Source organism: Vespa crabro, chromosome 7, assembly GCF_910589235.1.
Source record: "Vespa crabro chromosome 7, iyVesCrab1.2, whole genome shotgun sequence".
Lineage (NCBI taxonomy): Eukaryota > Metazoa > Arthropoda > Insecta > Hymenoptera > Vespidae > Vespa > Vespa crabro.
Window position 1 is genome coordinate 627,822 of NC_060961.1, and position 24,762 is coordinate 652,583.

The 24,762-nt window shown below is 34.8% G+C and overlaps 3 protein-coding genes and 1 long non-coding RNA gene across 7 annotated transcripts; 2 read left to right on the forward strand and 2 right to left on the reverse strand.

Annotated features, from left to right (window-relative positions):
* The first annotated feature begins 5,577 nt into the window (after positions 1–5,577).
* LOC124425525 (afadin- and alpha-actinin-binding protein-like) lies at positions 5,578–8,710 on the forward strand. 2 transcript variants are annotated; one of them, XM_046965976.1, is made up of 6 exons: positions 5,578–7,002; positions 7,084–7,248; positions 7,309–7,506; positions 7,662–7,793; positions 7,872–7,947; positions 8,073–8,710. In XM_046965976.1, the coding sequence occupies exons 2-6, from the start codon at positions 7,111–7,113 to the stop codon at positions 8,285–8,287; spliced, it is 759 nt and encodes a 252-aa protein (XP_046821932.1). In that variant the 5' UTR covers positions 5,578–7,002; positions 7,084–7,110; the 3' UTR covers positions 8,288–8,710. The 2 variants fall into 2 exon arrangements, with proteins under 2 accessions (XP_046821932.1, XP_046821931.1); XM_046965975.1 differs by having other exon boundaries at positions 5,580–7,002; positions 7,872–7,983.
* On the reverse strand, positions 8,656–9,865 carry LOC124425524. The gene is made up of 2 exons (XM_046965974.1): positions 9,631–9,865; positions 8,656–9,523 (listed from the first exon to the last, which is right to left on the reverse strand). Exons 1-2 carry the CDS (start codon positions 9,757–9,759, stop codon positions 8,660–8,662), a joined length of 993 nt encoding a protein of 330 aa, XP_046821930.1. The 5' UTR covers positions 9,760–9,865; the 3' UTR covers positions 8,656–8,659.
* Positions 9,866–11,808: 1,943 nt separating this feature from the next.
* LOC124425434 lies at positions 11,809–12,968 on the forward strand. Its single transcript, XR_006942504.1, has 2 exons — positions 11,809–12,704; positions 12,803–12,968. It is a non-coding gene; the product is annotated as an uncharacterized LOC124425434 (long non-coding RNA).
* LOC124425426 lies at positions 12,384–22,979 on the reverse strand. Of its 3 annotated transcripts, none has more exons than XM_046965732.1 (10): positions 22,921–22,979; positions 17,837–17,910; positions 16,876–17,735; positions 16,535–16,792; positions 15,530–16,398; positions 15,301–15,468; positions 14,959–15,199; positions 14,529–14,655; positions 14,118–14,299; positions 12,384–13,544 (listed from the first exon to the last, which is right to left on the reverse strand). In XM_046965732.1, exons 3-10 carry the CDS (start codon positions 17,578–17,580, stop codon positions 13,299–13,301), a joined length of 2,796 nt encoding a protein of 931 aa, XP_046821688.1. In that variant the 5' UTR covers positions 17,581–17,735; positions 17,837–17,910; positions 22,921–22,979; the 3' UTR covers positions 12,384–13,298. The 3 variants fall into 3 exon arrangements, with proteins under 3 accessions (XP_046821688.1, XP_046821689.1, XP_046821687.1); XM_046965733.1 differs by lacking the exon at positions 22,921–22,979 and adding an exon at positions 20,388–20,637; XM_046965731.1 differs by lacking the exon at positions 22,921–22,979 and adding an exon at positions 19,922–20,637.
* Positions 22,980–24,762: the final 1,783 nt, after the last annotated feature.

A 24,762-nucleotide genomic window follows, 5' to 3' on the forward strand; every position in this document is an offset into this window, starting at 1 on the left:
TGACAATGCGTGAATAAGTTCCGCACGTGCGAAACAACGCGAGAGCGAGACCGAGAAACGCGAAAAGTAATTAATAACGTTTCTACTCGTGTTGCTTTTAGTATACCAATAAGAGAAATATATATATATATGTATGCGTTCTGAGTATTTATGCTGAAAGTGTGACTTCGTTGTTCATATATTCGTAGGATATTAATTATTTTACGTAGCAAACTCTTGGCATATCGTTTCGAGTTACAAAGTGCTTTGAAAACCTCGGTTAAACTGATCACGGTCGGCAAAGCAATTTAGCGAGGAAATTCGCAGTTAGCTGTTGATCGTTCGTAGATTCAATTACAATCGAATCGAAACGAATTTAATACAATTTTCCAAATCTCACAAACCTTCCCCTTTTTATACTTTCATACATTTTGTTGAATTAAAATGTACAATCTTTTTTTTTTTTTTTTTTTTTCAATAGCATCGCAAATTTTAACTAAAATTCAAAGGAATGCTCAAAGATCTGTTATAATTTTTGTACTAGTATATGACTCGAGTACTTTTTTAATACTTTATTTTTTTTAATACGTATAATAAAGAAGTTATTCGTAATAGATTCGCTTGGTAAGGCATTCTCAAGTAGAAAGGAAAACGAAGTCGACAGCTGGCGTACAATTATCACGTTCGAAGTGTCGCTTCCGGCTGGTCCGCCTTAACTTAACTAAAATTTCAAGTAGCTCGAGTAGCGTAAAATCCAGCCCCTTCTGAGTGGGACTCTTAGCTTCTGTAAAAAGTCATTTTAACGTATTTCGCTCCTTCTTGCATGTAATGTGCCGCGGCAAAATACGCTTACTGATTTATGTTAGCAATTTTAGACTCTTAACTTTCTCTACGGGAGCTTAATAGACGACTACGGTGTATTATGCCGCGAGAAGTAAAAGAAGACTCCTTTGTGAGTGATCTAAGACAAGACAAAGAGAGAGAGAGAGAGAGAGAGAGAGAGAGAGAGAGAGAGAGAGAGAGAGAGAGAGAGTAAAAGAGAAAGAAGAAGGGATACAATATAATATTAAAAACTTGGTAATAAACCATAGCGCATATGATAAAGATATGAATTCTTACTTTCGATTTTGGATTTTGTGAGAGTATAATCTTATTGTTAAATTGCCAAGGGAATATCTTCTTCCGGCGTGTGATCAACATTAACAGAGTCATCGCGCGTGGTTCTTAACTGGAGATAAATGGATAGGACAGCTGAGACTCCGTGTCAATTTATGGAAGTGTCTTTAAAAGTGTCTTTTCAGAGATCTCACAAACAAGGAAACCGATGCCGCGGGAAAAAGAGAAAAAGAGAGGGTGCCTAAAACAGAGATTTTCTGTTAGAAAAGCCTGAAAAGCTTGTAAAGTTCATCGGTGTCTTTAGCGCAATATCGGCACGTTTTCAAAACAGGACACGTCCCTTGAAGCACGTCGAATGCATCTGTTCCCATCCATCAACGTTAGCCTTCGCATTATCGGCAAATTTAGAAGGCCAAAACCTCAAGTAGATTTTCCTCTTACCTCTCTCTCTCTCTCGTCTCAATATACTTATTTAGATATAATTTTCATTTGGTGAAGAAAATGCTCGCATGAAACACGTTCTACGTAATAGATTTTCAAGAATATATCGTAGGACACAAGTTCTCTTTCGAAAGGAAGAGAAGATATCGTGATGATAATTTGACCCGAGTCCCATGACATCGATAAATAACTCTTAAAATAGTACTTCTATATCGAGTAGGTAGATGTAATATAATAAATGGATCGATATAGACGACTTCGACCTGTATCGCTCTTCTCGTTCTGTATCGCATATAAAATGGTAAGATGGTGCTCGGGCACGTTCGTGACACTTGGGGCTGTTGAGTCTAGACGTGGATATAAAGTCGAGCAACGTTACCACCCTCGAACGAACAAGTACACCAAACTTTCGATGGATATTTTCTTATGGATTCTTCGAGATGTTAGAAAAATGATCAAAATCTCTCGGAACTATATCCCGCTTGTGTCCTCATTTTCCCACTCTTGAAGCTCGCGTGGGCGTGATGGTTCGCAATACGTAAATGCGGGAGAAACGTGGGGTATATCGAAAAACACGGCCGTTCCGTCGACTTAACGCATAGTTCCTAATTCGAGTCAGATTTCAAAGCGCTTCCTTTCTCTCTTCCTTGGTTAGTCGGTCCATTTCTCTTCTCCCTCTATCCCATGGTCGTGTAATAGTCGCGGAAGTTTTCGGTTAATACAACTCGCCGAAGCATTTTCCAGATGCTCGCTCGTAAAACGTCCGGCTGGACTTTTGTTCGCGCCGTGTTTCACACTTCAGACGGTGCTAACGCGCGTCGCTCGTCGACTTTTGAGGTATCGCAGAAGCACCCTCTGTGTACCTTCGCTGGTGTAAGTGTAGGGCCACCCTCCTTCATTCACGAGAAAAGTGCCTGCCGGGCCATCCGACTTTTCGAAGCTTCTGGGAATTCTCGAATTCTCGACCTCTCTATGCTTATTTTCATATCATTTTATTTCCTCTGAAATTTTTCCGTTCTATCTCTTTTAATATTCTCACGCAATGTAAATACATCAATTCATGAATGTTTATAAAAAGTATCTTTAAGAAAGGTACGCATCTACATACATACATATTATATGTGTGTGTAGATGACTTATTGTCACGATTATCAGGGATGTGAAATTTCTATTTAAAATATATTACATTTATTGGCGAGTAAGGACCGACGCGACGCTATGATTTAAACGGATGCATTAACTCGCAGAGCGGTGCATTAATTCCCAGTATTTTTGGTAGACTATATAGGAAGGAACCGGATAAGTGAAGCATCAAGTTAAAGACGTGGGTGTTTTAGGGACTCGTTTCGGGTATTTAAGGGGAGAGACGGTTGCCTTCTCGAAAGGAAACGCATAAAAACGTTCCTTGTGTCATAACATTACTGCTCTGAAATATTGCTTCGATTATGTTCGATAGACGACATGAGACCGGGACTAAAGACTAGTCTCTGCTCTCAGAAAAATTTAAAGCCGCCTTCAACTTTATGCTTTTCACTTCGTCGGGAATTTCGTCGACTCGTCTAAATCGAGACTTTTAATTCTTTACGATAATGTTATGTGTGTCGTAAAAGCAACGCCTTGGAAGAATCGTACAGTTTTAATAGAAAAAAAAAAAAAAAAAAAAAAAAAAAAGAGAGAAAAGATTAACACCATAAAAAAGAAAAGGATTCCACATTACGTCATTCGTTAGATATTATGGATTACGATATTTATTAGAATTATATAATGATTATCTGTTGAAAATTATTAAAGGATTTAATTTGAATGCTTTACCAATGATCTACCGACGTTAGAAAGTTATCATCGAGATACATATCGAAGTAAATGGCCCGTGAACGAGGTAGACTGACTTAAGAGAGGAACATCTGTCGGCCCCCTGGACTATCCTACGGACTAACCAAAAACTTCATTTGCCATCCGACAGTAAAAGGACCCTTCTTCGGTAACAAGTGCACTCATTACCACCCACGGTGACGGTAATCTTCTGTTATCCCACAAATCAACTACATTAGTCTAAACTAAGCGGTGTCCATTTCTTATTCCCCCATGTGAACCTAGAAAAACGTACTATACGTAATATTATTTCGTATAGGCCAATATAGATTACGTGGATGTAGTACCCCGTTCTCCTTTCGAAAAAAAAAAAAAAAAAACAAAAAAAAAAACAAATAGAGAAAGAGAGAAACGTTCGGTCTCGCCATTGCTAATTTTCGAGGTCATATTTTTAGGTCCTCCCTGAATTGGTATAATTAGGAGAAAAGCAATGAAACGTGTACAAGGGAAGGGTAGGGGGGTACCTAACATTAGCCAAAAATAACTGTGTTCGCCGGGTAAGAATAGCGGATGGGAGGACATAAATGTTTTTGGTGTTACTGACCCGTCAAAATTCTCGGGAGTTTGACTCTCCACAACTTTGTCAGGCGAATGTCTTCAGAGTCCGTCGGATTCTACGATCTTAAAATTGCGTGCATTCGTAATACATATAGGGTGAGACCATAATAAGTTATCGTCAACTTCAATATCCACTTTAACATTGAATTTATCAAAAATGATTTCATTCGAGAGCAAATCAAAAATAATTATATCTATAGATAGATATTATTTCTGACTTCGTAAAATAGAATATCTTAAAAATAAATAAAAGAAAAAAGCTAGCTTAGCTTAAAATTAAAGATTAGTACAAAAAATGAGAGAGAGAGAGAGAGAGGAGATCTTTTCGGATATTCGAGTAGAAGAAAAATCCTTTGGAAAGAAACGGTCCCAAAAAAAAAGCTAGTTCGGTGAAGCGAAGAATTTTGTCTGGTCTTTGATACACGTGTGACGTGACATGTGTCTTGTTGCGTAATCGATGTATGCGTGTCCGTACGTACATACGTTCCACCTAACAACCAAAGTTCCCAACTCTCTTAACCGTTTGACGTGTGTCAAATATTGAGCTACTCGTGTTACCTCGGTCTTCTTCCTCCCTCTCTTGGTAAGCCGAGATGACAACGTTGACCTAACAAAATACATGGGGATACGGTACTTACTCGGCTTTAGGAATGATGTTACATTTTTCGAGATAAACAGATTGAGAGAAATTTCTTATCGTTAATTTGTTCTATACGACGAGTAGGGCTAAATAGAAAAATACATTTGTTACTCTCGTCGTTAATATATTATATCTATTTTCTTGTTTGCTTCGATGACTAATGCTTTTCAAATCGAATGTCGTTCAAAAGAATATGAAATATTAAAGAGGAAGAGAGAGAGAGAGAGAGAGAGAGACGTAATTTCTAGAAAAGGTTTCTATAGGGAAGATCCTGTGTCCAGTGCACACTAGCTTGGAGATTTATCTCACTAATCCCCGATGCTTTTAAAGATCACGTACGCCGGATTAGTGTTCCTGCCGCAGCTAAGAGAAAAAGTGCTTTCAGAAAGCTTTTTTTACTATTTTTATATTCTACTGTACTCCTCGTACAGTAAATCAAATAGATATTAGAGATATAAGAATCCTATATAACGTTTAATTGCTTTGGTACTTATTAATCCGATGTATGCTAATCCGATAATAACTAATCCGATATATTGTAAAATTTAATTGTTAATATGTTATAAAACCAATCTTTGATAAAGACTTTGATACGATTCATCTTTTAATCCTATGGACAAAGAAAATATAAAATAATTTGTTTTTACCTTCTAAATATTCTGATTTGTTATGAATAAGGTTCGAGTTTGTACGTAGAAAATAACGTAAGAAAATAAATTTCATTTTTTTTTCATTTTTAATACGAACGAAAAATCGACTTAATCTTACGAAAGATGTTCGAAAAGAACGATATTTTATTGTTAGAAAACACGTTTTAAGAGGGTCATACGAAACAAACACCTAGAGCCATCATGTGGCATTGTTGGAAATTATTTTGCAAAAAAGGTTATTAGTTACCATCCGTTTGTAGCACATGTGACTTCAGCGACACTTATGGACAAAATATGAACTACAAGTGCAATGGGGTAATACTGAAGTCACTATGCGTTTCTATAGCATCGTGTATAAGTTTTTCGTATTGTCATACTACTTCTCTCGTACAACTTAACAATCGAGTTAATATGCAATAGAAATTTTTCTACGTAGTAAAAAAGTGGTACTACATGTGACAGAAGTAAAAAAAAAAAAAGAAAAAACAATCATATGATCAGATTATACGTCTCTAAAGGCAAATTAATTGAAAAGTTTTGTTAAAGAATGTTTGATTATAAAATTATCGAAAGTGTTAATTTATAAGTTTTTACGTTTATAAAGGAAAAGTTTCGATCTTCACGCGTCGTAGAAAAAAAAGAAAAAAAAAAAAAAACAAAAAAAAACAAAAAGAAAAGAAAACCAACTCCGATAATTGTCGAAATTAAGAAAAAGCACGTTTTTGCCATAGAATTATCTGTCGAAAGAGTGACCGGGTTATCGTAGCTTCTCCGTGCGAGCATTTGTGAGAACGTATATTTCTTCTTTGCGTTTGGAAATATTCAGAAAATCTTAGGATCAGCTATTTATGCGCGCAAAAATAGCAGAGATAAGTAGACAATCGCTACTTCACGGCGCAATACATCATTCTAGCGTGTATATGAAAATCAATATGGGGAGGGGGAGGTTATGAACTTCTTCTCTTTTGCCGTAAATTTCGAGAGGCGCCACAGATCAAAACTTTTTTGTAAGCGAATAATATCGAAAACGGCAGTATTTATTTCAACAATGAAAACAAGCATTATTGTTAATCAATTTTAATAGACAAATTCTCATTTTAAAGACCAAGGTTACATCTAGAACATATCTTTTTTCAAAATACTTTGAAAAATCGTTTCATTTGTGCACAAAACTATTGTCGAAGAATATCATTCTTTAAGATGAATATTTTTAAAGAAAATAAAACTTTTTCAAAGATTCGAAAAAGATATGTCCTAGATTAAACGTCCTTCGTCCTTAAAACGAGACTTTGTTTATCGAAAATCATTAAAGAATTATTTCTCTTCTTATTGATGTCATTAACCATAATAGAAGAATGGGTAGTGAATAACCTTAACGCCATTTTTATAATTCGATTGTTAGGTTGAGCGGGAAATTTATATTATCTATCGATACTTTTTTGATAGGATAGATCCACATATAAAATATTGACAACAATGTTTTCCTCGCTTATGCCTGTAGTTCATATTTTGTCCATACCTGTCGCTTTAGTCACACACGCTTCGAGCAAAAGATAATGAACGGTTTTAAACTTAGATACTCGTGTTTATTTTCGTCGTATCTTTTCGGTTATATGTACTTACATGTCCGGACGTCGTTTCATCAGAATACTTATTTATTTCTCCGTTGTCGATGATTATTAGCGATTTTATATTATCTATATCATAGTGTTTATAATATTAACATCGCAGAAATATTTATAAAAGGTATGTTGATCTCATATAGTTCAATAGGATCTATATCGAATATATTTAAATCTTATTAAATTTGGATTATAATTTTCACAGATAGATCGTATAAAGATCAGAGAAAGTATGTCGACAGAATTCCAAAATCTTTCTTCCGTAAGAAATTTGAAAGCAGCTCTGGCTATGAAACGACATTTGGGAAATCAAGAAAAAAGCTTTTGCACTACAAATAATCTAGAAGAATCTTTATCTATTTTGACAGAGGTAAGATAAAAGAAGAAATTTAATTACATATGATGTTCATTCAACGATATCCATTTATAGGAGTTAGAATCTTTTAATATTTCACCAGTGAATGTAGATAACAGTGGAATTGAATCAATAGAATCGCTAAAGGAAATTTCTATGACATTAATAAATTCATTATGGAAGTTAATACATAAACATAGAATGTTAATGAAGTCTCACGATGAACTAAATGATACTTATGCAAAGATTTCAAATGACAATACTAATTTGAAGGTAAGATTATCAAAGTTATAAGATTTTTATTCACATTACATATAATTACATGCTGCATAGGGATATACCTTGAACAGTAAGTGAATTAATATTTATGATAATTTTATAATAATTAATCGATCGTGTAACAATTAATAGATTCGTTTTAAATATAGAATCATGTTAAACGACTCAAAGAAGAATTGCAGAAAGGACATACCATGTTGGCACAAATACGGGAAAAGGAAAGAAGACTTAAAGTACAAAATGATGCCATTTTACGTGATTTAAAACAAGAAAAAAATGAGGTGACCAACTATAAGTTATATATGATTTATTTTTAATATCAAATGTAGAATATCTAACAACTTAGTCTTAAATTGTAGGTAACCAAGTTAAAGAAGCAATCGTTATCGAAGGACAGTCAACACGAACACGAATTAAGAAGGATCATACAGAGCGGTAATAAACTACGGGAACAGTTACAGAAATCTACTGGTTCATATAGTTTCAGAATTTATTATTACTTACTCTATAATTATTATTAATTAATGCTTTTCAATCCTTTTCTTTGTATTTTCATGTAGGTACATATGTACCTAAAGAGAAAGTAATACAAAAGGTACAGACTGATCATGAAAAAGAAATAATGTTGTATAAACAAACGATATGCCGTTTAGAAGAAAATAACAGACTGATGTTACAAGAGATTAATGACTTAAAAGACTCGTTATCGCTTCATTCCACTGCTATCGATTTGCAAATGGAAGCATCTGGAGTTTGGACCGATACGGATGCATGAATAAAACTACATAGATTAATGACGATATTCGCGATGATACGAAGATGTGGATGAGATTTAATACTTAATAATAGAAAATAACGAACCGATCATGTCATACCTCTGTAATGCACTGATTTTTTTCCAAAGATTATATGTCCCGTCTATAAAGTGCATCCTTACAAGTGGATAATTTCTACACTAATCACATACATAATAAAATAGTTCCTAATAACGATGTTCTTTGTAGTAAAATATTTTTACGTAGTAATACTGATATTTATTAGATATTTTTAGAATTTTGTATATTTCGAATAAACTAAATTGTTGTGTAGATTTTGGATTATATAAGTTCTTCGGTGAATACACGGACGTCGTTCGAGATCGAATTAATTACGGACGAACTATCGAATACGTGAAGAATAAAAGTATCTCAAAGAAATATATGATTATGGTCGGTCTATTTGCATTTTCCCCGTTGCTTTTTGGACATTTGCAATTGCCTGCTTTGCAAATGGTATTATTGCTTTCCAAAACGATTGGCGATTGGTTTGACGGTTGACCTCTCGTGTAAATGATAGCTGTGGGCAATCTGTTACCGTAACTCTCGATTTTATTCGACGACAGTCTGAGAGAACTTTTACCATCTGCACACGTCCTATTTATCTTTATATTCTTCGCAGCGAAGACATTCATGCTTACGTTAAAGAAAATATTGTCTCGAATTATCGCTAGGTCGCTTCCAATGGAAAGATTTCCCGATTTCTGCAGCGCAAATTTCGAATTAACGATCTCCACTTTGGAAAAGTGTCCAAAGTTTAACAACGTCGAGATGTTTCGAAATTCGCAATTGATTATTTCCAAAGTTTCACCCTTTTCCGAGATATTGAATCCTTCCATACGGGATATCGTAACATTAGCCATAACAAAGTGGTTCGTTTTAATCGCCGTAAACTGTTCTTCGAAATAATCGATGTGAACATTTCGTATCTCAAAGTGTTCGATGTTTTTTATATTCGAAAATGTGTCGTGCATGACAAAAGGTATTCTCTTTATATTCGACAATTCGAATCGTTTCAATTCGACCGAATTAAGAAACAATTCCAACGTAAAAAGTTCGTTGATGTTCTTTACAACGAGTTCTTCGAGTTGATTTTCCTCGGTGATACTGGAGAAGAGTAAATTTGCCGTCAAGCACGACGATAAACTCAGACTCGTCACGTTCTTATAATTGTATTCGTCTGGTAGATACAACTTCTAAAACAAAACATAAATGGATTAGAACGAGCGAGATAATAGATGAGAACAATTTCGAAACGCGCGCGCGCGTGTGTGTGTGTGTATATATATATATATATGTATACCTGAGTCCCATCGCACTGGCATGTAACGCGTTTATTATCGATCTTACACTCTTCGCCAATGGAAGCCACCAAGCTAAATGATAATAGCAATGTAAATGCCGTTATTAATATATCTTTAACTCTCGACATATTTCCTTGGTGATTTTATCCTTTTAATGGTTCGTATATATAATTATTACATCAATATAACAATTTCCAAAGATTTTACCAAGATTTACTCTTTCCAGGACTCACTCCTTTCCGGTGGAAAAGAAATAAGAAAATAAATTTTTCTTTTATCTTCACTTTGATTAGAGATCACATTCGTTACGATTTCTTACGAAGGGTCCAAAATTGAAAATCGTATTTTCTTCCGAGACTATCCGTGATAGTAATCTTCTCTTTATCAGATAGAGATAACTTTAGTTCACTTTTATCACCGAATTACGTTTAATATTCTTCGAGATATCGTTGAAAATTTCTGTCGAGATCAAACAAATCTTTTCCTTTACGAACCGTCCGATTCTCCAAACATGATTGAGATCGAGCACTACGAAAGTCGAACTATTTTATTCATCCGTGTCTCCATGTCCTTTTCGTTTACACTTCTCTCTCTCTTTTTCTTTCTCTCTTTCTCTCTCGATGAAGATGGACAGTTCTTTCGTACCGCTTTTTACGATGAGTGACGTCCTCGTTATCGAGCTTACCGTTGAAATATATTTGAACGCATAAACGTTACCATCAAAATCGTGAACGATTATACTCGATATAACTCAACGACTGTAACGTCGACAAACTGGACTCGAAACTTTGCATTGCGTTTCAAGTTCGTCAATGTGAGAGGAGGAGACTTTTACACTCAGAATATCCTGCTGGCGTAGCCCATGCGTGGAACTACATTTCATTATTCGACGATAACTTTTGTTGTAATTCTATATTGGATGTTCCAATTACTTTTCCTATTCTTTTTGGATGTTGTAAAAATATAAGAAAGATCTCTACGAGTAGAGAATACAACTCTTTTCTTCTTGCGTCTATAACGATAGTTACTTATGGTGCAGATATTAAAAAATAGAAAATATTTATAAAAAGATCGAAGAAAGTGCGATCGAGATATATTGGCTTTTATTGTTTGCATTTGAAACATTTAGAATCTTTTTTTTCTTCTAATTTCTTCCTATAAATTCTATTTTTCTTATTTCCTATTAAAAAAAAAAAAAAAAAAAAAAAAAAGAAAGAAAGAAAGAAAGAAAGAGAAGGATTTTTAAGGAAACACAGACTTTTCATTCTTCCTCGAAATCATCAAACCACGATGAAAAGTTTCCTTATATCTTTTCCGTTTCGCTAGAGTTAAAAATATATATATATATATATATATATATATATATATATATATATATATATATAGGGTGCTGCAGACAATATCGTCATAAAGTCGATTTTATATTAGATAAATCGACTCGATCGTACTTATTTCTTGACGTGTTTATGCACATTATGTACATGCAGATGTAGATATATATTATCTACACCTGCAGCCGCATAATCATGACGTTCCTCTAGATTCGATATTAGCGTAAATTAATTTATTCCGAATTCCTGGAGTAATGTAAGCCGGTAATACGCGCAAATTGCGCGAGAAATTGAAATTTAGATTAGGCTTGAGACGATATCAATAAATCTTTTGCTTATTAAAATTCTACTAACATACAACATTGACTGAAAGACATTTCGATTCGAAGAAGAAAAAGATAAGAAAGAGAGAAGACGAAAAACAAGAGAGATAACAATTAAGAAATGCGACACACGCGTCTGTACATAGTAAATACATATATATGTATATATATATATATATATATTTTTAACTATCGGCCTTGCCGACGAATATATGAATCTATTTAATGTACATATATTTAATAATAATAAAGACATATGTGCGCGTTTACATGCACGTATTCATAGATCTAACTTACAATATGTTACAACATTCGTTGTTGTTTTACGATTCCGTAAAAGAGAAAAATTAATCATTTAAATACGGCAGACTCGTATGCTTCGTAATAACCCATTTAAAACTCGCTTTCTATCTCGTTTAGAGATACGAATCGAAAGAGGAAGAAGGGTAGAGGAGGGAAGACACTGCCACATCCTTTGCGGTTGACTACCGAAGGGGAATACCAGAGCCGTAATTTGTATGCATGGAGATATGCTCGCTATTTACATATGTATAAATGTCGCGTTAACGTATCTCGGTCTCCTTATTTTGCGAGCATCATCATCGTTCGGGACTTTTTTTCTGTTTTCTTTTGCTATCATATCTCATTCTTCTTCTCTTTCTCTTTCTCTCTTCCTAACTCTCCCCCACCCCCAGCCCACAACCCCCCTCTATCTCTTTTTCTTTATATATGAACGAGGAGAAAAAGAAAGGCGAGAGATACCCAAATGTGTTTTGTGTTTCGGTGAAATAAATATAATTATTTTATGTTATTAATATAATTTTATACAAATTCCATATGTTACTTATATTTTCTGTTAATAGTTACGGAACGCTCGAGTTATTAGCTCGAATCAAATGGAATAACCCTGTCTGATATTTATCATTTCGTTTGTTTTTTATTATTTCTCTTTTTTTTTTTTTTTTGCTACTTAATAAAAATTAGATTCATATAAAAAAAAAAAATACGCTCCGAATTTGAGATATGTACTGGTGTACGTAAGCTTGAGATCACAGAGATTGGTATTTGATATATTAAGATGTCTTCTTTTCTTTTTCGTTTTTCTTTTTTTTTTCTTTTTTTTTTTTTTTTAATTATCACTTATTAATTATTTGGCACGATTAATCGACACTGAGATTGTTAACGATTCTTACAGTGACAATACTGTAATGAACGATACGAAGATTGTTAGAGCTTTTTCTAAGCACTTATTCGTGACTATATATTATGTGAAATGGAAAAAAGAAGAAGTATAAGAAGAAAAAGTTAGAAATATTAAAACGACGATGGAACAATCGGTACAATAATTATCACAGCGTTGTATCGAGATTAATGATTTATCGGCGAGTACGACACAATGATACCTATGAATACATAAAAGTAAGTACAAAAGAGACGTACTAACGTAAATAACAACAAATATTATTGTACAATTTATATCTAACGAATTCTCTTCGTTTGTTTTCGTATACTCTAAGAAGATCTAAGAAATTGGCAAGATCGAGAAATAGATTGAACGAAACGTTTTCTTCGCAGTAATATTGTTAATATTATCGTGCGAATAAGAATCGTTGGAAATAATACAATTGACTTAAACATGAAGGTATTAAATAAAAATCAGACAACGAAACAAAAAAGAAGAAACAACGATCTTTTCTCGATATATATGTATGTAAGTAAGTAGTATACCCGTAAACAGTAATCGGCCACTTAAAAAAAAAAAAAAAAAAAAAAAAAAAAAAAAAAAAAAAAAAAAAAAAAAAAAAAAAAAAAAAAAAATTAGAATAAAATTAAACGAAAAAAGCGCCTCTACATCGAGTATCAGAAATATCTCGACTTCAGTCGCTTCAGTCTTTCCTTTTTGTCTTTCTTTTTTCTTTTTGAATTTAATTCGTTTCCTTTTCTTTCTTTTAATATTATTTTCATATCGTAGGAAACAGCAAAGTTATGTCAGTCTCCGTGCCTCGTGTCGAGTCAAAATTTCTTATAAAAGATCCGCCTGATGAGATCCTTCCTTCCGGCCGATACCAAAGCGAGCGGTGTCTTCCCTTGCTTATTGTGAATGTTACTTTGCCCTCCGGCCTGAGTCAAGAGCCAGCACACTTCCTTTTGCCTTTCCAGAGGGATCGAATTCGAAGCAGCGGCAGCCATATGCAAAGGAGTGTTGTATTCGTAATTTGTCGCGTTCACCGTGCTGGAACTAGCTTTACTTAACAACACCTGTTGAAATTTCAATAACAACGTTATTGTCTCTCTTTCTTCTCTTAGTCTGCAATAGTAGTGGTAGTAGTATAAATAAGACTCTATTTTTATACGCGCTAACGTAATAGAATAAATGGTACAAGCGTAAGGATGATAGCTAAGTGTTTAAATGATCTCAAGAGGACGAGGATCAATTATAATATTATCATATTACGTGTGTGCATGTATGCATAATTATCAACAACCAATGTAAAAGAGGAAGACACGAAAGTGATAGAGATATGTTTTATATTACATTGAATTGCGTCCTACACAATGTTACAAAGTCAATGAATACTATGCATATAAATTAATTTACATATAATTGTTGAAATATATTAAGAAGAGGAAAATAAAGTTGAAAATTGATTGCTTTTAAATTACATTGTTTCGAAAATATAAAATAAGATATAAAATAATTAAATTAAGAAGGGAAAATAGAGAATCCTTATATTTCTCTTATTACTCAATATTTCGTGTATCCTCTACCTTTCTAAATATGGAACTATATTATTTGTATATATATACATATATATATACACATATGTATACCTTGACGAGAGCCGGATCACAACTGAGCGCGGCAGCCATGTGCAAGACTGTGTCACCGCGTTTGGTGTCCTTTATATTTAGATCCGCTCCATTGTCTAGAAGCAAACGAACCGTGGCTACGGCCTTGGGACCTCTTCCCGTTGGATCGTGGGACTCTACCGCTGCGTGTAAAGCGGTTCTTCCTTTAAAGAAAAAAACAAAAACCAAAATAAAACGAACGTATGAGTCTCTCTAATTGATTGATTCTCGGTAAATATGTCTACGATCCATATTGATGACTTTCGAATCGATTGTGTGTGTATATATATATACAATCGTTCATTCGAGTAGATAAAAATCTTTAGAATAACAACTTTTTTATGATTGAATATGATTATGATTTATAGATAGGAATAGGTTGATAATGCTAACCATCGTAGTTGCATTTGGAGAGATCAAAGACTGCGTTCCCTTGACTAGTCTTTAGGGCCAGTAACTCGGCCAAAACTTCGCCATGTGAGTCTCCTCTCGCTGACACCGAGTGTATCAAGGTATCACCCTGTGAAAATGGATAAAAAAAAAAAAAAAAATATATATAGATGTTAAAGGAGACCAAAGTGAAAGATCAATTACGAGTTGAAAAGTGATAATAGAGAACGTTAGTTCAAAATATATAGTTTAAAAAATATATTTATCAAAGCCATGGTCAGCATTCGTATTTTTAAACAAACATTCGCGATAAAAGCTATTCGTCCGAGATAGTATCGTCGCGGTTTCCGAGAATTTCGATTTGCTAACGAAACGCTTTACTATTTTTAATCCTGGAATTTCCCCGCGACTACGACAACAACGTTTTACTTACTCGTGTATGATAGAGTTTTTGATTTATGTCGATTCCTTTTTGAAGCATCGTTGCCGCGAGATAACCTGCTATATAGGGCATTTCTGGACAACTCATAGCAGCTAAGTAGAGAGCGTCCTCGCCACGATTATTTTTCGTCGATAAGGCATCCTTCACCTTGCTTAACCTTTCTACTAATGGTACGAGATAGACTTTCTTTTTCGCCAACTCATCCGGATTACCCACCAAACGCATCAGTTCTCTGTGTATATACGAAATTATTAAGAAAAGGCAAAAAATAAGTGACATAATCATCGTTTATCGTTCGTCAAAGAAAAATGTTATCTCGTAATTTTTACTAACGTATCGCCATCCTCGTCTGCTTTAGCGAGTTCTTCCTCTGGTATCTTCAACAAATGGATCATAGCTTTTTCCACATCTTTAGGGCTAAGCCCTTCCTTCAGTCTCTCGCTTGCACCAACACTTGGTAAATTTAAGGACGGCCATGGCACAATATACTTTTCGTTCGACCTAACAATACAAATTCTAGAATATAAAACGCGACAAATGTTATTCGAATAAAATGACTTACCTCGGCGGTCGATTAGACTTGAATGAAGATACCATCTTTGGTATTTGAAAATCGTTGAACGTGACATCGTAAGATATTTCCGAGGTACTGAAACATCGCCTTTTGTTCTCATCGATATCGTTCGAAGTCGATGAGAGGGTTGAAAATGATTGAAGAGACGTAGGCAACGAACACGTATTTGTTTCGTTCGAAGGATTTTTACCATTGGTATATGTTAAATTTGTGCTTGGTTCTAACGCATTTGAACTCTGATATCTCATTTCATTACCGGTATTCCATACGTCATTGTAATCGTAAAAGTTTGAACAATCGGTTTGACTTAGACCGTAAAGATCGCTGCTTTGATTTTGCGCGCCAACGTACGTATAAGAGAAATTGTTTGGACTAGTGGAATAATTAGGGATCCTAGGGTGTTGGTTTTCATAATTGGAGGAAGAAGTGGACGGGAAGGTTTGGATGTCGTTCTTACGAGATAAAAGAGGCACGGTATCGTTAGAAATTTGTTGAAGATTATTTTCGAAACTTTTTACACTAGAAGGTCTTAAATCTTCGTAGCTGTTGTTAGATCTTGGTACGACTTGAGCTTCTTCGTTTCCTTCGCATTCGTTCCCTTGGTTTCTAAGGACCTCGTCTAACAATTGCAATTCATTGCTATCGAAGGTATTGATGGTTTCGTTCCCAGCAATATTTCCTTGATCATCGGGAAAAGTACCCCAAATGGAAAAACACGCGAGATCTTCGTGAAGTCGCTCTTCTACTTGTTGACTCAGCGGCGTTTGATAGTTCAATGGACTAGGGGTATCACCGTAAGATTGACTCGAGGACGAAGGTGATGATTGGCCTTGCATTAGCGTATACGTTGGGGCGATCTAAATAAAAAATATGTAAATAAGTATACTACATAAGTATGACTAGAGATGTCCGATGCGAAAGATAAGAACATTACTCGCAAAATAATGAATCATATTGGTTAGTAAGAGTGAGTAAGAGTGTATCAATTAATACCTGTGGCGAGCCAAGGGGACTACCGGCAACATTATACGGCATTAACTGAGATTCCAATTGCATTCCGGAGCCTGGTGATTGGGCGCGACTCGAGCATCTACTGTTTGATCGAGAAACTGCTACGTTGTAGCAACTTAAAGGAGAGTCCGGCCATGTTCTCGTGGCTTGAGAAATGATCGAATTACCTTGTCCGAGAATCGTCAATACCGAATTCTCGCCATGATCGTTCACGACGATCGATGGAATAGGGGTTGTAGTCTGTAATCGATCAAAATATTTCCACTGTATAAACTTTACTTGCTAATTCCGTTTGAATCATATAATAGCAAATAATTACTAACCTTATTCATCGAGTTATTCCCCTCAAAAATGTTCGCCTGATCGTCATTAGTTTTACTCGGCCAATTATTCTCCAATATGCGCCATATTCCATTATTCGTTTGTTCCCCCTTGGATTCGCCGAACGATTTTTCCGCGTTCTGTTGCTTACGCGTGATACTCATATTTGCCGATTGATTCCTTGCGGTCCAATTGGTAGGATTTTTCGAATATGGACAATTACGAGTGAACTTAATCTTGATCGAATTACGTTCTACGAGATCCGGAGCGTCCAAAGAATTCTGATCGCAATTTTCGTCGTAGAACGAATTCCGTCTTCCTAACAGAACATCAAACGCAGGATCCGTTGATCTCTCCTCTTGAACGAACTCTTGTAAATCCGCTATCTTTTCGTAATTCGAATCAATTTCACGAAAAGATCGTAAATCGATTCTACCGATGACTTTGTCAAATTTCTTCTGGGTCAGATTCATTTCGTGTAAATCGCCTACTTCCTGAAATTCGCTGACTCGTTTATCGTCTTGTCTCATGAATAGCCTTCTATAGTCTTCGGTCTGTTCGTTGGTGGTCAACATCTCACGACCGCTACCACTTCCTTGATCTTCGTAGTACGGAAGTAATACGACAGAACGATCGGAAACTGAGGAACGATTCGACGATGTTGTTTTGTCGATCCTTACGCTGGGTATCGTATTCGCGTTCGTCATATCTTTCGAAGGACAACTCGTTTCTAGCTCCTCCTCCTCCTCCTCCTACTCTCTCTCCCTTCCCTTCCCTTCCCTTCCCTTCCCTTCCCTACCCTTCCTCCTCTTTCTCCTCCTCCTCTTCTTTTTCTACTTATTTAATACTTTTGGACGACGCTCTGAAAAAGATTAAAAAAGGAAATGAACAAAAACAGGTTCGATCGAGTTTCGAATTAAAATCAATCGTAATTATCGATCATTTCGATCTAAAACAACTCACCTCGTCTTGTAACTTTTTTTGAAAACGATATTCACGAATCACTCCTCGCAAGTTCACCAATCTCATAGCCGTTCCTGAAACGACGATCATCTATGAATACAACAATTCGATACCAATTATGATTTATACATTTTTATTGGTTCATTTCAATTTGTTCTTTCTCGTTTGAAATCGTTTATATCCATCATCTCAGATGAAATCATTTATCTTTTACGTTGGATTTATACCGGAGGAACTGTTTCTTTCGTTACTTTGACTCTATATTTAAATACATTTTTTCTTAGATAAAAAAGGAAAAGAGAGGATGAGAGAGAGAGAGAGAGAGAGAGAGAGAGAGAGAGAGAGAGATTGAGAATCAGTTCTATGTCCTCGACGCTTCGTGCAATATTTTTTTCCCTCGAATTGCATGATTTCATGGAAAGAACTCGTGCTCCTTCGTGCATTTATTTTACATTTTCTTTTTAACGTTCGACGCGTGCGACCAGACAATAATACTACTTATTTGCATGCAATGTCTCTTATAGATCTAGTACATTTATATGCGATAATACTTGTTTTCTTCTACGCATCATATAGAATTTGTTGTTATAGATATGTAAAGGATATTATCGTTGACTTTGAATCCGATTAACAAATTTTTGTTAACAATGGTTAATAAAATTTAACCTTGTGTGATTACAAAATCATTGAAATTCGGACGGAATTAAACAATGACTTTTCGATAAGAAATCGAACGTAATTTTTACTTTGAGTCATGATTCGTCCGTTAATTTCTCTGTTTTTTGTTTTTCTTTTTTTTTTTTTTTTTATTATCTGAACGTTCGTACGTTCTATCCTTGAAAATATCGCTTCATTGGTGCTTCCACGAAAGTGCATTTTTTGTTCCTTTTTTTTTTTTTCTTGTTTCCGACCTCTTCGTCATATTCTTTCTAAAAAAGAAATACTTACTCGAAACGTTGTGTTTCTTTTCTTTCTTTCTTTTTATTTATTTATTTATTTTTTTTCTTTTTTCTTTTCATACGACTCGCTCGAATGAATTCGACGAAGGATCTCAAACGAGATTCAAACGATGATTCAATTCGATAGTTGAATAATCTTATTAGACAAGTGAAAAAAAAAGCGTCTGAGAATGCGCTCCTCTAGTGTACATTATAAATACATCTCTCGGTACATTATAAATAATATCTCGTAATAACTTTAATTAATGTTACAATCAATTCGAACAGATCTAATGTACGTAAGTTGGCCATTTGAAACGTACGGAAATGGGTAAATAGTTGAAATACAAATTCAATCCCCCGGAATGTTTCTAAATAAATGAAATTTTTTTTTTTAGAACTAAACGAATAATATAACAAGGTTGAATGTGTGGCAATGCGATCGAATCAAGATACGGAAAAATAAAGGGCGGAAGAGATGAAGAACGACGGATAGAGAGTAAAACAAACAAAAAAAAAAAAAGAAAAAAAAAGAAAAAAAAAGAATAAATAAAAAAGAACAAAGGGAGAGAAAAAAGGATTCGCGTTGCAATAATCACGTTGATCGTCGTCAATTATCGCCACGAGAGTCTATTTACGTTCCACAACGTACATCAAAACAAGTCTGCCGTGAACGATCTCTCTCTCAATAGTGCTCTTACATCTCTATCTATAATCTGTTTGTGTACATCTATAAAACGGTCTGTCTACGGTACGAGTTCACACGGCTTACCACGTGAGAGAGCACAATTATCCATTTGTACGTATGAGTTTTGTTTGTAAACTTGTAGTAAATAATCTTTCTATTACGTATTCTTGAACTATTTATAAACTCCTCGTTTAATCATATCGCGAAATTTATGTATCGAACTAATATATTTACGTACATTTGTAAAGTATATCTACGCTTTTTTGTATTTTTTATTTCTCTCTCTCTCTCTCTCTCTCTCTCTCTCTCTCTCTCTCGTTTTTTTCTTTCCCTGTAGTTCACTGTGCGATTAATTTTTACGACGTTCGGTACGACTCAACAAACGAGCATATGTTATTTTTATTTCCAAAAAGAAAGAGAGAGAGAGAGAGAGAGAAATGAAAAGAAAAATATTATTACCTTCAATAAAACCGAGATGATTTAGTGGCACTAAAGGTAGCGTCACACGAGTCACCTAAATTATATATCGGCGCGACAATAAACGATGCCACGTGCAATGTCGCTTCGATAATTTCGATGACCTTTCGTACACTTGCAAACGATATCCTCAATAACGATCTTTATCGTTAATCCTTGTAACTCGTAACTATGAGATTGTTAAAAATCAAAGAAACGATATCCTTCGATTTAATTTTATTACATATAATCCTCCTTAATAGGATCATACAATTCATCATTAAGATTTTCGTTCACCAAAATAATATTTATATGTAAGAAGAAAAGGAGGAAAAAAAGTAAAAGAAAAAAACAAAAAAGAATAAGAGATCAAGTTCTTCGCTCCTTTTCTTTCATTCGATAGATCGCACGATCGATCGAGCGATCTATTATTTTCGTCGTTGTTGATATATTATTATTTAAAACACACTTGTCTGTTTCAATCTTTCGGACAACACTGATGATACTTGTTCTTGACAAAGTGATTTTATCGTTCCGTTGTCCTCGCGCAACACGTGCATTGGCCGAAAGAGAATGTTCGATATGTCGTCGAATGAGAGACGAGGAAGATCGGATCACGATCGATACGAACCGAGCGCGGTATCGCATCTGTCAATTTATACATCCACCAACGACGAATATCCGATCTCTGCGCTCGCTCGTTCACGACACGCATGCTCGACTGCGCAACTGTTGCTCGGTGAGGTCTCGCGCGACACCAGTATCGTAACTATTCTAATATTTAACACTTCGTTTTACTATCTAATCGCTTCGCCTTTACGGAATTAAACATTTTATAAATATTTTACGAATTAACATTAACCATTTAAAATGATTAACACTCAGTTGTATTTTCTTTTTCTTTCTGCTTTTTTTTTCTTCAAATTTCTTCCGTTCCTTAGTCCGATATAATTCATTTATACTACATTATATTTGTACTATATTTAATTGTATTAAATAATTATATATATGTATATATATATATATATATAGGAGGAGGAAAATGAAATTGTTAATTACGAAAATCTTACAAATCCTTCGGATCTTTCATAAATGCATTTATCGATTGCAAATAATTACTCTTAATTGCGATTACTTTTTACGATGTTAGAAAGATACGATCATTCGTGCATCGTATTATTCATCTTTTTCAAAGAGAGAAAGAAAGATATGAAAGAAAAAAAATAAAAAGAAAGGAAAAAAAAAAGAAAGAAAAAAGAAGAAAGAAAAAAAAAAAAAGCAATTTATTATCTTCGATAAAAGCGAGACGGACGTTTAAGTATAGCACTAAAGGTAACGTCATTGACGCGATGTAATTTCGTAAACATTAAGTGACGCGATGTTAATCGTCGTATAACGATACAGCTCGTATTATTGGCCAGTATTAGTATTATAAAAATAGACGTGTAATTTGTCTAGAAATCATGATAGGTTTCAAGATTCCGTGGTAGATACGTCATTGAGTGCCGGAGGCCGTCGTGCTAGGGAGAGGGAAGAAACGAATGTTGAGCGCGCGTACGTCATCGGGAGTAGCGTTTTTCCATTTTTCGTAGATTCGAACTCGTAAAAGAACCTCGAGATCGAATCGTCGTCGTCGTTGTCATCGTTAACCTGAACGAAATCATGCACCTAACTCGGTTCGAACGACTCGAAGGAAGGACGACCAGTTCTCTCACTCCTTTTTCTTTTATTTCATCTCTATCTATTTATCCGCCTCTCTCTCTCTCTCTCTCTCTCTCTCTCTCTCTCTCTTTCTCTCACTCTGTACAGATGCATCGGACGAACAAGTTAGGATCCGTAAGCATGAATTATCGTACAGGGAACTTCGTGCTTTCTTCGAAAGTATTTACGATTTCGAAAGATCAAACAAATAAAAATACTAGACGTGAATTGCAAGAAGCACGAGGATCGAAGAAAATCTTACTCTATCGAGATGGACATTTAGATTGAAATGTCACTGTAGTGTCATAGTTTACGGAAAAAAATCTTCTCGATTCATGAAAACGGATCATTCCTTTTCTCACACAGACGATATTCTTTCTTATCTTCTTCTTCTTTTACTTCCTTCTTTTCTTTTTTCTGTCCTCTTTTTCGTTAATCCTTCCAATGTCAATTTAAATAACGTATCGATAATTTCGTACGTACGATGAGTCAATATCTTTATTCGCCGAGATTCGTAAGAAAACATTAAAGTCATTAAACGTATTTATGTACGTAGAGTCATTTGTGTCGAATGTTTAACTTCTTCTAATTCGAAAGCCATTAAAGTTATCTTATTTGACGAAATCTATAATCCATAAAAAATTACGATTTAAACGGGCCAACCTTTAAGTTATGTACAAATTGAATCGAAAACAAAAATATTGTGATTAATAATTGTCCCGGAAGATGAATTTCATCGTCGAATTTCTTTTCGAACGACTGTTCGTAAAATTCATATGGAAATTCTGGAAATTCCAAATGGATCTCTCCGTTGAAAGATTGTGGCTTATCTGGTTGGTTGAGTCAGCAACCATATACGATTCGAAGTTTAATGACACTGTACGCTCGTAAGGAAAAGGGGGAGAACCATGAGTGAATGTTAACTCTGATAGCGATTTGCTCACTGGACCGCAGAGTATACGTGACGCGATTGTTTAACTTGTTTCAATAAAAAGAAGAAAATATTAATAAAGAATAAATTAACGAACGAATGAATAAATGAATAAATAAATAATAAATAAATGAAATGTGAAAAGTTGCGCAAAATTTATTTTCTCCGTGTAAAAGAGAGAGCGAGAGAGCGAGAGAGAGAGAGAGAGAGAGAGAGAGAGAGGGGGGATGTCCAAGAATAGGTATCATTTTTCTTTTCCTTCTTCTTTCAATTCACCCATGTTACGATATTACGATTGTGTAATCCTGTTATTGTGTTATTCCTGCAAGGGAAAGGTAGCCGTGATTCTTTGACGTCAATGTAAACTTACTTGGAATCAGGAAATCGATGCGTGAGCGCAGTAACGAGCTACGACTGGCCACTACTTACAATTAGCAGACGCTATTAGTTGGTATCGCTCGTGTCTCGGTAATTCTAAGCGCAGGCGCGAAACGAAGAAAAATAGAGGAAGAAAGAAATAATGAAGAAGGAGAGAAACGTAGATCGTATGGGAAGATTTGACTTGTGAAATAATTGTTTTCCATTCATTTTTATGACGTAGATAGGCAAACGTAGAAAGCGTTGAGACATGAGAGAACGGTTAGCCTGTTTTAAACTCGTTAAATTTATAATTAACCACGCGTCGTTATATCACGTCCTTACAACACACGTGTCGATTAAATGATGACCATGAGATATTCTACGTAAAACTTTTAATTGAAAATTTCCGAATCTACGTCATAGGATCGAATAATATATAAAGATAAAACGACGTTTTTCTTCGTCCTTGTCAAAATTGTTTTATATCGTGTATAAAAAGATTTGTTTTTTTACATGTTTCTTTTTTTTTTCTTTTTGTTTTTTTTTTTTTTCCCCCTTACCAATAAGATTTTTCTACGCGATAAGCAACATAAACGATATTGATACGCTAAATAATCCTATACTAAGGCACGTTCGCCGATGGTATGCCCGGAGTTTATATACAGTCAGCAAGTGTCGATAATTATCGATCTGATTCATACGTGAAGCGTTTAATCATTTAATCGATCGAAACGAAAGGTTCCGATCGATCGATTGAACGTACGATTAAGTCCAAAGTAAACGGGGTAAATGAGTTTTCACGTTCAATGAAATGGTCGACGACCGAGTTGCTTGTGTTTCTGCGAGTACACGTTAAAATACTTCTTCTTAATGACTACTTTGTTGGCACTTTCGCTCTCGGACGTTTATTCGAGTCTTTGAAAATTTCAAGACTCTTTTCTTTTCAAGTCTATAAGCTTTTAGAAAACCTTTAGTCGATAAAATAAGCAAAATCGTCGAAGGAAAATGAAATTGAACTATAGAATTTAGATATCGTATCTATACGATTGAAAAGAAATATCTAAATAAGTAATTAGAATGCGTGTATATATATATATATATATATATATATATATATTAAATAGATTCTTGTTTATATATCTACATACGTTAGACGACGCGTGTACGAGCGCGTGCCAGAGTCCGTGAAAGTATCATTAATCGCAGACGATCTGTCTCGTTGATGTCTCCGACCAGTCATCGTACTTCTTCGTCACCGTTTACTATAAAGAAAGAGAATATTTGCGAGGTATCTAAATGCTTTAAAAAAATGTTTTCCTACGAGACTCGAGAAACTTTAATTTTATCCGAGTTTCTAAATCCTAGAAAATTGAAAAGTTTCGAAGAAGGAGAAGAGAAAAAAGAAGATGTATATATATGTATGTGTGTGCGTGCGTGTGTGTGTGTCTGTAACGAGGGATAAGGAAGACCGAAAGGAACGATGAGAAATTCATTGTCGTTAGAAACAACAATATGTAGTATGTACATATGTACGTGCGTAAGTGTGCTATCGTGACACGACATCCTTCTTATCGCGAAGCTCTCAAAATATGGTATATAAGACGTTTCTTTGGATGCTCGTCAACGAAGAACATCGTACATTCGTAATCGCTTTAATACTCGTATTTGCGACTAGACGATAAAGTAAGTGCGTATTTAAAGACAATAATAAGTAAGTACGAACGTACGAGTTTGTTAACAATTATTTTCAATAATAAGCGGCCTATGATAAGCTACTAATGTTGTTTTGTGAAAAAATAAAAAGATAAAAAAATACATAATACGAAGAATAGAAAAACAAAACATATCTAAA

Bases quoted from the DNA above. Each gene is read 5' to 3' on its own strand.
- LOC124425525 (XM_046965975.1), top strand. From the start codon at position 7,111: ATGTCGACAGAATTCCAAAATCTTTCTTCCGTAAGAAATTTGAAAGCA. The intron at 7,507-7,661 runs GTAAGATTATCA...TTTTAAATATAG, and splicing joins ATGACAATACTAATTTGAAG to AATCATGTTAAACGACTCAA. The intron at 7,984-8,072 runs GTTCATATAGTT...ATTTTCATGTAG, and splicing joins ACAGTTACAGAAATCTACTG to GTACATATGTACCTAAAGAG.
- LOC124425524 (XM_046965974.1), bottom strand. From the start codon at position 9,759: ATGTCGAGAGTTAAAGATATATTAATAACGGCATTTACATTGCTATTA. The intron at 9,524-9,630 runs GTATACATATAT...GTTTTGTTTTAG, and splicing joins GCCAGTGCGATGGGACTCAG to AAGTTGTATCTACCAGACGA.
- LOC124425426 (XM_046965732.1), bottom strand. From the start codon at position 17,580: ATGACGAACGCGAATACGATACCCAGCGTAAGGATCGACAAAACAACA. The intron at 14,656-14,958 runs GTAAGTAAAACG...CCATTTTCACAG, and splicing joins AAAAACTCTATCATACACGA to GGTGATACCTTGATACACTC. The intron at 13,545-14,117 runs GTATACATATGT...AAATTTCAACAG, and splicing joins GTGATCCGGCTCTCGTCAAG to GTGTTGTTAAGTAAAGCTAG.